At 44.0% G+C, this 12,665-nt stretch overlaps 1 protein-coding gene across 1 annotated transcript in view; it reads right to left on the bottom strand.

Moving 5' to 3' along the window:
• LOC115082432 (zinc finger CCCH domain-containing protein 6-like) overlaps positions 1 to 10,377 on the bottom strand; it is a gene marked incomplete at its 3' end in the record, with an annotated part of 93,524 nt that extends 83,147 nt beyond the window's left edge. Inside the window, exon 1 of the mRNA XM_029586663.1 lies at positions 10,171 to 10,377. Coding sequence (XP_029442523.1) covers positions 10,171 to 10,314 — 144 coding nt within the window. The remainder of the gene's footprint in view (positions 1 to 10,170) is intronic.
• Positions 10,378 to 12,665: the final 2,288 nt, after the last annotated feature.

Below are 12,665 nucleotides of genomic sequence, written 5' to 3'. Positions count from 1 at the left end.
CTGGAGGATTGAGGATCCCACGATGATGCCCATTTTTGTGACAGAGCCATTGATATCGCGGGGCCAGGTGACGAGTGAGCCTCCGATGAAGCAAAAAGTTCCCGTAGCCTATAGGCCCGCTGTTTCAGGGCTCTCGGAGACATTCTTGAACAAAACTCACAATCTTGACGATTGTGATCTGGCCCCAGGCATCGGTAACATCAGTCATGGCCATCCGTGACCGACATTACCTTACCACAAGTACAGGGTTTAAACCCCAATTTCGTAGACATTGTAGAAAAAATAAAAAATAACACTGAGGAGAAAAACAGTTCCATGTGCGATCCCGCGCGCGGAAAGAACAGACTGAGGAGGTTCCGTTACTTTCCTGTGCGGGAACACACGTGCAGCCACAGAGAGCAAAAATCTAATTTCTGCTTTGACAAGCTCCGCCTCCCGGACTTGACTAACAGATCCCCATGACAGCATGGCTAATTCAGCCCTGCTATCAACGGGAAAGCTTTAGCCAAAAATAAAATAATAAAACGTATTGGACCCAACTCCGAGGGGAGGCGGATGGGTTTCGTGAGGACTACATCCTGCTGTCCTGGGATAACACCTATTATAAGGTAAGCAATTTTGCTTTTCCCAGGACAAGCAGGATGCTAGTCTTCACATATGGGTGATTAGCAAGCTACAGGCTGAGTCATCCTGGTATTGGACCAACAGTGCACAACTAGTGCAACAGGCACAACAATGGTGTACTGTTGGGAAAAATGATGCAGCCTGAAATAACAGCAGGTTGGATACAGGAGGATACTGGAAACAAGTTCTTTAAGACTGATTGTCTGTAGGCTGAATCCTGTCTTCCTTCCTTATCCAGGCAGTAGTGAGCTGCAAAGGTGTTAAGAGAACTCCATGTTGCAGCTTTACATATGTCAGCTAATGACACAGAACGATAGTGTGCTACTGAAGCTGACATCGCTCTCACTAAGTGCGCCTTTACTCACCCTTGGAGAGGAAGGCCTGCTTTTGCATAGCAGAACTCTATACAATCTGCAAACCAGTTTGAGAGAGTTTGTTTGCCCACTGCTTTACCCGGTTTGTTTTTATCAAAAGAAACAAAGAGCTGGGTGGATTTTCTGTGGACTGTAGTGCGATCTAGGTAATATGCAAGCGCACACTTACAGTCCAAGGTGTATAAAGCACTTTCACCCTGGTGAGAGTGAGGTTTTGGAAAGAATGTGGGCAAGACTATGGATTGATTCAAGTGGAATTCCGTAATTATCTTGGGACGGAATTTAGTGTGTGTAAGGAGTACCACTCAGTCATGTAAGAATTTTGTATAGGGTGAGTATGTGACAAGTGCTTGTAACTCACTAACCCTTCTAGCAGATGTACTAGCTATGAGGAATAGAGATTTCCATGTTAAAAATGTAAGATCATATGGGTTCAAAAGGAGAATGCATGAGCCTCGTAAGCATCACATTAAGGTCCCATTCAGTGACTGGTGGTCATATAGGGGATTTAAGATGAATTAAACTTCTCATAAATCTACTAACAAGGGGTTGTACTGAAATCGGTGCATCCCCTACTGCATCATGGTACGCTGAGATTGCACTGAGATGTACTCTTACTGACGAGGTCTGGAGACCAGAGTCTGAAAGGTGCCAGAGATAGTCTAACAAAGACGTTATGGGGGCAGGAAAAAGGGTCAATGATTTTCTGTGCACACCACATGGTGAATCTTTTCCACTTTGAACTGTAGTTTTTTCGTGTGGAAGGCTTACGTGAAGCTACAAGCACTTGAGAGACATTGGATGAAAGATTGAGTAGTTGTAAGATCAAGCCTTCAACATCCAGGCTGTTAGAGATAGGGATTGAAGGTTGGGGTGGTGCAACCGGCCCTGATCATAAGTTATGAGAGTGGGTGCTGTGCCCAGGCGAATTGGTTCTCTGATCGAGAGATCGAGGAGTATGGGAAACCATACTTGTCGAGGCCAATACGGAGCTATGAGTACCAAGGACCCCTTGTCTTGTTGTAGCTTCACTAGAGTCTTGGTTAGTAGCGGTATCGGGGGATACGCATATAGAAGACTGAATTCCAGGGGCGAGCAAAGGCGTCCTTGGCTAACTGGTTTCTTTGCTTGCGCAGTGAGCAGAATCTGTTCATTTTGTGATTCAGTTCAGATGCAAAGAGGTCCACTGTTGGTTGACCCCAACGTTGAAATATCCTGGTCGCTACTAAGGGATCCAGGGACCACTCGTGAGGTTGGAACTGACGACTGAGGCGGTCTGCAAGTACGTTGTGAATGCCTGCCAGATAAGTGGCCTGGAGAAACATGGAATGAGTCAGGGCCCAGTCCCAAATTTATGCTGCTTTTTGATAAAGGAGATACGAGCATGTACCTCCTTGCTTGTTCAGGCACCACATGGCTACTGTGTTGTCTGTCTGTATTAGGACAGTTTTGTGTGAAAGGCAGTCCTTGAATGCATGCAGCGCATAACGTATAGCTTGAAGCTGTAGGAAATTGATTTGAAATGTTGCTTCGAGTTTCGTCCAAGTACCTTGAGTTTGGAGATGTCCTATGTGTGCTCCCCACCCTAAGGTGGATGCATCTGTAGTTAAAGTTACTTGCGGAATTGGTTGTTGGAAAGGTAGGCCTGTGAGCAAGTTGTCTATGTTCGTCCACCAGAGGAGCGAGGAACGTAGTTGTTGAGTTATTTGAATTGGAGAGGATAGTGGTTGAATGGCTTGTATCCACTGTGCTCTCAATGTCCATTGAGTGATCCTCATGGCTAACCTGGCCATAGGAGTGACATGAACTGTGGAGGCCATGTGACCCAGGAGAGTTAGCAATTGATGGGCTGTCGCATTTGTCTGTGTGTGTAGAGATTCTGCTAATGAGAAGAGTGTCTGTGCACGGTCTTTTGGAAGGAAAGCTTTTGATGTTATGGTGTTTAAATCTGCTCCGATGAATTGCAACAGGCGAGATGGTATGAAATGGGATTTCTGGTAGTTGATTAGGAATCCCAATGAATGGAGTAGATTTATTGTGAGCTTGAGAGAGTTTAGAGCTCCTTGTCTTATCTGGCTTCTGATGAGCCAGTCGTCCAGGTAGGGAAAAACGTGTACACTTTCCTTGTGTAACTGGGCCGCTGCCACCGATAGGCACTTTGTGAACACTCGAGGTGCTGATGCAAGTCCAAACGGTAGAACTCGGTACTGGAAATGTTGATGCCCCACCAGGAATCGCAGATACTTGCGATGAGAAGGGAATATTGGAATGCGAGCGTAAGCGTCTTGAAGATCCAGAGAACAGAGCCAATCTCCTTTTTGAAGTAGAGGCAGCATGATGCCTAATGATACCATTCTGAATTTTCTTTCCATAGAAATTTGTTGAGTTTCTGGAGGTCTAATATGGGACGTAGGCCTCCTGTTTTCTTTGGAATGAGGAAATATCGGGAGTAGACTCCTCTGCCCTGCTGAGGTCGGGGGAACTGGTTCCACGACCCTGGCTCTCAGAAGGGTGGATAATTCTTTATGTAAAAGTGTGGAGTGATTTTTCACTGTCCAAGATGAGGTAGGTGGAGTATCGTTTGGTACAGTTAGAAAGTCCAGATGGTAATCGTGAGATATGATTGAGAGTACCCATTAGTCGGTAGTGATATGCGACCAATTTTGATGGAAAAAAGTGATTCGACCACCTACAGGTAGATTTGGAGTCGGACTGGCAGACAGGCTTCTGTTCTCTGGTGAGATTTCAAAATCCCGAGGCCGGGCCTGTTTGCGGTAGTGGCTGAGCTCTAGATGCTCTTGGTTGTCGAACTTGTGCTCTTTGTGCTGGCCTTGATGACCTACCACGGGCTGCTGGGGGATAGTATCTCCGTGGTCTATAATATGGCCTTTTGGAATCTTTCCTGGGAGGTCTATGCGTAGAAGGCTGGGATTTTGGCGGAACAGAGGAAAGCTGACTGAGAATTTCCGAGTGCTCTTTCAATTGTGAGACTGCCTCACGTACCTTGTCTCCAAAGAGATTATCTCCTGTACAAGGAAGATCCGTGAGCTTTTCTTGTATCTCTGACCTTAGGTCTGAGGCCTTCAGCCAGGCCCATCTGCGAGCAGTAATGCCTGTAGCAGCCATCCTGGATGAAGTTTCAAAGCTATCATAGGCTGCTCCAACTCATGTTTTCCAGCTTCCAGGCCTTTATAAATGATGTTATTGAAGGAATCCTGGAACTGTTGAGGAAGAGATTCAGATAATTCTTGGAGTTGTTTCCACAGATTACGTTGGTACTGCGTCATATAAAGTTGGTAGGACGCAATTCTGGAAACTATTATTGAGCCTTGGAACATCTTTCTGCCAATGATATCCAAAAATCTGTGTTCTTTTCCAGGAAGATTAGATGAATATGGTTTAATCCTCTTAGATTTCTTTTGGGCCGACTCTACCACCACCCATTGGTGAGGTAGTTGGGGGCTTCTGAAAGCCTGGAATGTGCTGTACCAAATAGTCTGTTTATTTACAGGTGGTATGGTACAAGGGTGTTCCCATAACCTGTGCTATAATTCCACAAGGACTTCATGGCCAGGACTTCTTTTGGTGGATCCATGAATTACAAGACTTCCACCGTTTTCTGTCTGGTATCTTCTTCCGATACTAATTGGAAAGGGATGGTATCACCCATCTCTTTAATGAAAGTAGAAAAAGACAGGTCCGGTGGGGGGGGGGGGACTTCCTCCTTCCCTCTGGAGGTGAGGGATCCGATAGGACATCCTCCGATGAAGTATCGGTATCTCCATCATCCCAAGTGTCCGAGGAAGGTGGACGCGGAGGGGGTCGATGGAGGATGGAAAGATGGCATCAATATTTATTTTTTTTTTTTAAACCGGTAGTCTCGATGGAAATAATGGAGAGAAAGAACGTTTGGGATGAGAGATTCCTGATGGACCTGGTATAGGTTCAGGCATCGGTAGATCTTTTGTTATCTCTTCCCCTGAAGGTCGTGGCATCGGAGTATCTAATGGCTGCACCGGAATGGCACCGATAAGAGTATCCAATTTAGCCAGTATTGGCGCGCCAACGACAGATCTGGCATCGGTGTCTGTGTAGGCATCAGTATCGTTGATGGAGTCGGAGCCGGCGATGGACTCTGACGGTAATGGAATCGACACCGGTGAAGGGATCGGTGCCAGCGATGGAATTGGCATCGAAGGTGGAATCGCCACCGGCGCTGGCATCGAAAGCATCTCTCGGCGCGCATCTCGAACTGCCTGGCGGATATAACTGTCCAGGTCCGCCCTTATAGCTGATGAAGTCAGAGCAGCTATAGGGGGAGGCAGTGAAGGCGAAACCGGCCACTCCACAGATCCCTGTGGAGGCAAAATTCCCGGCACAGACATTGGTGGAGATCGCCTAGGAGTCACAGGCCTCGAGGGCATTGATGACTCCCTCTCCAAGGTTTCTTAGGAGTTGGTTCGATGGGCATCGTGTCTGAATCCAGATCCAGAGGTTTTCGATGTCAATGCCGGTGCTTTTGTCGATGCTCGATGCCCTTTGTTTCGATGGTCGAAGTAGACTTTATAGACGACCGGGAAGGGGTCGATGATGGTCGGTCACCCGCTTCGTCCGGACGACATCAAGTTTTTAGAACTACATTTTTAACCGCTCCAGCCGGAGACGACTGTGTTGAAGTCGAAGTCAACGACATCAGTTGAAGATGAAAAAGATGCTCCATCTTTTCCATATGCGCTCGCCTGCCCTTTGGCATCATTTTAGCGCATTTCGGGCATGTCAACACATCATCTCTCTCCTAGACATAGCACACATTCAATGTGCGGGTCTGTTATGGACATAGTGCGAGAACAATTCGGGCAGGAATTATGGCATGCTGAGCATGCTCAGTGGTCTCAGTGTGCCAGTCAAAAGTTTCTAGAAACTTTGACAGAAAGTTTTCTGTGATAGGGCTCAGTCAATGACGTCACCCATGTGAGGGCTAGCATCCCTGCTTGCCCTGGGATAATGCGTGGAATACACCTGGTCTATGCTTCTGGGATTTATTTTTTTTTTAACAAAGTCCACGCCTGTGTACACTTTTTACCTTTGTAGTTGCACCTTTTTTTTCTATATTTCTCATTTTATTAAAGTTTTCCTTTTGAAAGTATAGTGCTAGAGCCATGAATTTACTTACTGTCCCCCTTCCAGTCATTAATTCAAATTTGATCATATTATGATCACTATTGCCAAGTGGCCCCACCACCATTACCTCTCATCAAATACTGCATCCCACTAAGAATTAGATCTAAAATTGCTCCCTCTCTTGTTGGTTCCTGTACCAATTGCTCCATAAAACTGTCTTTTATTCCATGCAGGAACTTTATCTCTCTAGCATGCCCTGATATTTCAATTACCCAGTCAATACTGGGGTAATTGAAATCTCCCATTATTACTGCATTACCAGTTTTGTTAGCTTCCCTAACCTCTCTTAGCATTTCACTGTCTGTCTCACCATTTTGACCAGGTAGACGGTAGTATACGCCTATCACCATTCTCTTCCCCAATACACAAGGGATTTCTACCCATAAAGATTCGATTGTATATTTAGTCTCATGCAGGATCTTTATCCTGTTGGACTCTATGCCATCCCGGACATAAAGCGCCAATCCGCCACCAAGATGCTCCTCTCTGTCATTGTGATATAATTTGCACCCCGGTATAGCACTATCCCATTGGTTATCTTCTTTCCACCATGTCTCTGAGATGCCAATTAAGTCTATGTTATTATTCACTGCTATACACTCTAATTCTCTCATCTTACTTCTTAGACATCTGGCATTAGCATATAAATATTTCCAAGTGTGTTTTTTGTTTATATTTACATTCTACTTTTCAGCTGACAGGGACAAATTGGAATCTTTTAGCTCAGGTGAGTTTTTAATTATAGGCACTTAAGACTACTTTTCTTATTATTGGAACCTCTGTTAAGAACATAAGAACATACCATACTGGGTCAGACCAAGGGTCCATCAAGCCCAGCACCCTGTTTCCAACAGTGGCCAATCCAGGCCACAAGAACCTGGCAAGTACCCAAAAACTAAGACTATTCCATGTTACCGTTGCTATTAATAGCAGTGGCTATTTTCTAAGTCAACTTAATTAATAGCAGGTAATGGACTTCTCCTCTAAGAACTTATCCAATCCTTTTTTAAACACAGCTATACTAACTGCACTAACCACATCGTCTGGCAACAAATTCCAGAGTTTAATTGTGCGTTGAGTAAAAAAGAACTTTCTCCGATTAGTTTTAAATGTGCCACATGCTAACTTCATGGAGTGCCCCCTAGTCTATTATCTGAAAGACTAATAACTGATTCACATCTACCCGTTCTAGACCTCTCATGATTTTAAACACCTCTATCATATCCCCCCCTCAGCCGTCTCTTCTCCAAGCTGAAAAGTCCTAAGCTCTTTAGTCTTTCCTCATAGGGGAGCTGTTCCATTCCCCTTATTTTGGTAGCTCTTCTCTAAACCTTCTCCATCGCAATTATATCTTTTTTGAGATGTGGAGACCAGAAATGTACACAGTATTCAAGGTGCGGTCTCACCATGGAGCAATACACAGGCATTATGACATTTTCCATTTTATTCACCATTCCCTTTCTAATAATTCCAAACATTCTGTTTGCTTTTTTGACTGCCGCAGCACACTGAACAGATTTCAATGTGTTATCCACTAGGACGCCTAGTTCTAATGCTTCATTAGTATCCTATGAAGATACCTCTCTGAACCATGCACTGGTGAGAGACTGTCTGCTTTCCCCTTTGTTCTAGTTTAAAAGTTGCTCTATCTCCTTTTCAAAGGTTAGCGCCAGCAGCCTGGTTCCACCCTGGTTAAAGTGGAGCCCATCCCTTCGGAAAAGACTCCCCCCTTCCCCAAAAGGTTCCCCAGTTCCTTACAAAACTTAATCCCTCTTCCTTGCACCATTGTCTCATCCACGCATTGAGACTCCGGAACTCTGCCTACCTCTGGAGACCTGCGTGTGGAACAGGGAGCATTTCAGAGAATGCTACCCTGGAGGTTCTGGATTTCAGCTTTCTACCTAAGAGCCTAAATTTGGCTTCAGGAACCTCTCTCCCACATTTTCCTATGTCTTTGGTGCCCACATGTACCATGACAGCCAGCTCTTCCTCAGCACCGTCTAAAATCCTATCTAGGTGAAACGTGAGGTCTGCCACCTTTGCACCAGGTAGGCATGTTACCAGGCGATCCTCATGACCACCACCCACCCAGCTGTCTACATTCCTAATAATTGAATCACCAACTATGACCTAACCCTTCCTTCCTTGGCAGTAGCCCTGAGAGAGACATCCTCGGTGTGAGAGGATAATTCACCATCTGGAGAGCAGGTCCTTGCTACAGGATCATTTCCTGCTGCATCAGGTTGATGTTCTCCGATCATGAGACCTTCCTCCTCCAAGGCAACACCAGGGCTGCCAGACTGGAGTTGGGACTTGACTACTGAAGGTCTCATCTATGTACCTCTCTGTATGCCTCAGCTCCTCCAGGTCTGCCACTATAGCCTCCAGAAATAGGACTTGCTCTCTGAGAGACAGGAGCTCTTTGCATCGGATGCACACGTACAACAACTCACCAGCAGGTAAAAAAATCATACATGTGACACTCGATGCAAAAGACTGGGGGGCCCCCCCCTCTTGCTGCTGGACTGCTGCCTTCATCTTAAATTTGTTCAGTTCCTAGTTAAGTTTTAGTTTGCTATGGGTGTAGGATTGCATACAATTAGGGTTTTTTAAATGTATGAGTGTATTCACTAACAGGCCGATACAGAAAAACACACGGGAGAGCTAGCTAGCGTCCGCTCTCCCGGTGCATGCACAGGCCACTCTCCTGGGCGCGCGATTCAGGAGGGTGGCCTATGCAAATTAGGGCCCACGGTAAAAGGAGGCGCTAGGGACACTAGCGCGTCCCTAGCGCCTCCTTCTTGACAGGAGCAGTGGCTGTCAGCGGATTTGACAGCCGACGCTCAATTTTTACGGCGTCGGTTCTCAAACCCGCTGACAGCCACGGGTTCGGAAAACGGAAGCCGGCATAATTGAGCGTCCGTCTTCCGACCCGCAGGCCGATTTTTTTTTTTTTTTTTTAAATTTTGGGGCCTCAGACTTAATATCGCTATGATATTAAGTCTGAGGCTGTACAGAAAAGCAGTTCCGGCCGAAATTAACGCCAGTCTTTGAGCAGGCGTTAATTTCTGAAAGTAAAATGTATGGTTTGGCTGCAGATTTTACTTTCTGTATCGCGTGGGAATAACTAATAGGGCCATCAACATGCATTTGCATGTTGCGGGCGCTATTAGTTTCGGGAGGGTTGGACGCGCGTTTTTGATGCGCTATTACTCCTTACTGAATAAGGAGTAAAGCTAGTGCATCGAAAATGCGTGTCCAAACTTAGGCTAACAGTGCGCTCCACCGGAGCGCATTGTACTGTATCGGACTGTATATATCTGGTAGTGACCTACAAGAGAATGATCAACTCTTGATAAGGTGTGGGAAATTTCTAAAGTTAAAAGGCTGATTTTTTTTTTTTTTTTAAAGTGTGAAAGAGATACCTGCCTATAAATTAACAAATGTTCTAGGGATGGGTGGGAGAAGGGGAAATACAAATACACAAACTTCTGTTTGTTTCCTTTTTTGACTATTTAAAACAAAACATACAGACACACTAAATACGGTAATATATCCCAATAGTTTACTTCTCCTCAATACTTAAGTTTTAAAAATTTAACTGAATTTCAGTTATTCTGCAAATTCTGTTTAATTTTATTTTTAGTATTATTTACTAAATTCTCACCGTTTTATATTTTTTACTTGCTTTACCACTTTACTGGTTTTATATTTTTCATTTTATTGTATATTTGGTTTTATGTGTTACATGTAATTTTGATTCATTTTTTTGTATAATGCCTTGATTGTCTGGAAAGAAAGGAGATTCATCAAATCAAATTAAATTTCGCTAGTTTAACAAAAAACCCACCTTCTTCAAAAGAACATAGGGAGAGACAGGGAGAGCTAAAAGCTCCTGAAGTATTGTTAGTCTGACCCCAGCAGATGGCACTATAGCCATCTAGTACAAACTGGTTTGCGACAGCAGAATATAACATTTTTTAAGTCATACCTGAGAGAACAGAGTGTCATAATCTCTGTATGATGAAGATCCTTTTTTGTGTGATCTTTCAGTGTGTTCAATATCAGAATCAAAACTGTAGTCAGAACTGTTGTCACTTGAAGGAGAATTATGCTGTAAAACAAAGATATACATATTTTTGTATAAAGTTTAATTTTATTATGTAGAAAACCTCATAGTAACATACTAAAATAGTTAATTATGGCAGAAAAAGACCCACTTGATCCATACAATCTCACCAACAAACTTATTTTCTTTTTTAGGGTAGTAACTGCTGCTCTCTGCAGGTTACCCCCATGCCTTCTGTTAAGGGTAGTAACTGCCACTCCATGCAGGTTACCCAGTTAACACACGTGTTTACAAAATAAATTAGTGCCAAATAATGCAGCTCATAGCAAAGAGACAGCAAAATATTAAGAATAGTGCTACAACATAGGTGAAGAGCAATTGCGATCTTGATTCACAAACGTGGTACCAGGGAGAAGGCTGGTAACTACAGGCCAGTTAGCATTACCTCAGTGGTTTGAAAATGAATAAAGAATCTGCTGAAGGAAAGGATTGTAAACTATCTACAATCTGGTGGATTGCTTGACCCAAAGAAACCTATATTCACCAGAGGACGGTCCTGTCAAATGAACCCAGTTGATTTTTGTGATTCGGTGACTAGAGAATTAGATTAAGAAAGAGCACTCAATCAGGCTGATGCAATATCAGTACGCGGAAAATAGGCACTCATGACGGAGTACCCGCTTGTTAATTGAGCAACACTTTTCCTAACCTGACTACCAGTACACTTTTTTTTTTTTTTTAGGATTCTCCTTTTTCGGTTCCTCTGACTTGTCGCCAGGATATTAAGTCAGAGGAAGTACAGAAAAGCAGTATTTTCTGCTTTTCTGTAAACTTTTTAGGCTCCTCAGAAATTAACACCTGCCCCGGAGCAGGCATTAAATCTTGAGGATAAAAATGTGCATGTCCAATCACGTGTTGAGCCGTGCACTGCAGCCAGCACATGGTTTTGCATCGGCCTGAATGTGGTTTACTTGCATTTTAGCAAACCTTTTGATACAGTCCCACATTAAGAGGCTCTTAAATAAAATAAGAAGCCTGGGAGTGGGTCCCAACATGGTGGAATAGATTACAAACTGGTTGACTGACAGGAGACAGCAGGTAATGGCAAATGGACTCTAATCTGAAGAGAGAACATTAAGTGAAGTCCTTCAAGGATCGGTTTTGGAACTGGTTATGTTTAATACCTTCATTAGTGATACTGCAGAGAGGTTAAAGGGAAAAGTTTGTCTTTTGGCAGATGATACCAAGATCTGCAACAGAGTAGACACACTTGAAGGAGCAGAGAGAATGAAAAATGATTTAAGAAAACTTGAAGAGTGGTTGAAGGTTTGGCAACTAGGTTTCCATGTCAAGAAGTACAGAGTTGTGCACATCAGGTGCAGTAATCCAGTTGAGCCATAAGCAATGGGGGATAAAATACTTACGTGCACGGACCGTGACAGGGACCTTGTCTGGAGATCTGAAGACATCAAAGCAGTGTGACAATGTGATGGCTAAAGCCAGAGGGATGCTGGACTGCATAGAGAGAAGAATAACCAACAGGAAAAAAAGAAGTGATATTGCCCTTGTACAGGCTTTGGTTAGGCGTCATTTGGAGTACTGTGTTCAGTTCTGAAGACCATACCTCCCAAAGGATAGAGAAAGGATGGAAGCAATCCACAGAGGGCAACCAAAATGCTTTAAGGTTTGTATTCAAAGACCTATAAGGAAAAGGGTGCAGGGCAAATGATACAGACCTTCAGATACCTGAAAGGCTTTAATGATGCACAAACATCAAATCTTTTCAAATGGAAAACTGTAGAACCAGAAGTCTAAATATGAAACTCCAAGGGGGATGACTGAGAACCAACATCAGAAAATATTTCTTCACAGAGAGAGTGGTGGATATCTGGAATGCCCTTCCAGAAGAGGCAGTGAAGACAAGAACAATAATGGAATTTAAAAGGACATGGAATAAGGACTGCAGATCCCTAGAGGCTGGGAAAAAAGAAAGAGTAACCTATATTAACTTTAGGTGCAACATTTTGGATTGGGGGTAAACTGCAAGGAGCAGCAGTTACTATCCTTAACATAAGGCTTGGAGTGTCCAGCATAATGGTGGGATGACCAACTCGCACAATTGAGGCCATGAATTTGTGGCTAGGTTGTGGCATAGAGCAATTTATGAGACACTTTCGCATTTGCAGCCCATTAGCCTTAATGCTTTTGACGGAAGTACAACATCGCTCTCCACTTTGATGACAGGGAAATTGGATTCAGATGATAGTCAACAGTGGGCCTCAACTTTTATGATCCGGGGGTACCTATATGCAAACATTTGGTAAAAAGCATTATGTAGCACAGGACTGCTTTTATAGCCAAGTCCAAAAGCAAAGCATGTTCAAGCAGCATTGTTTGAATTAGTAAGGTTTGCCACC

The sequence above is a fragment of the Rhinatrema bivittatum genome, unplaced genomic scaffold (genome assembly GCF_901001135.1).
Source record: "Rhinatrema bivittatum unplaced genomic scaffold, aRhiBiv1.1, whole genome shotgun sequence".
NCBI lineage: Eukaryota > Metazoa > Chordata > Amphibia > Gymnophiona > Rhinatrematidae > Rhinatrema > Rhinatrema bivittatum.
Note: the sequence above shows the minus strand (reverse complement) of the source record. Positions and strands in the feature narration are given on the sequence as shown.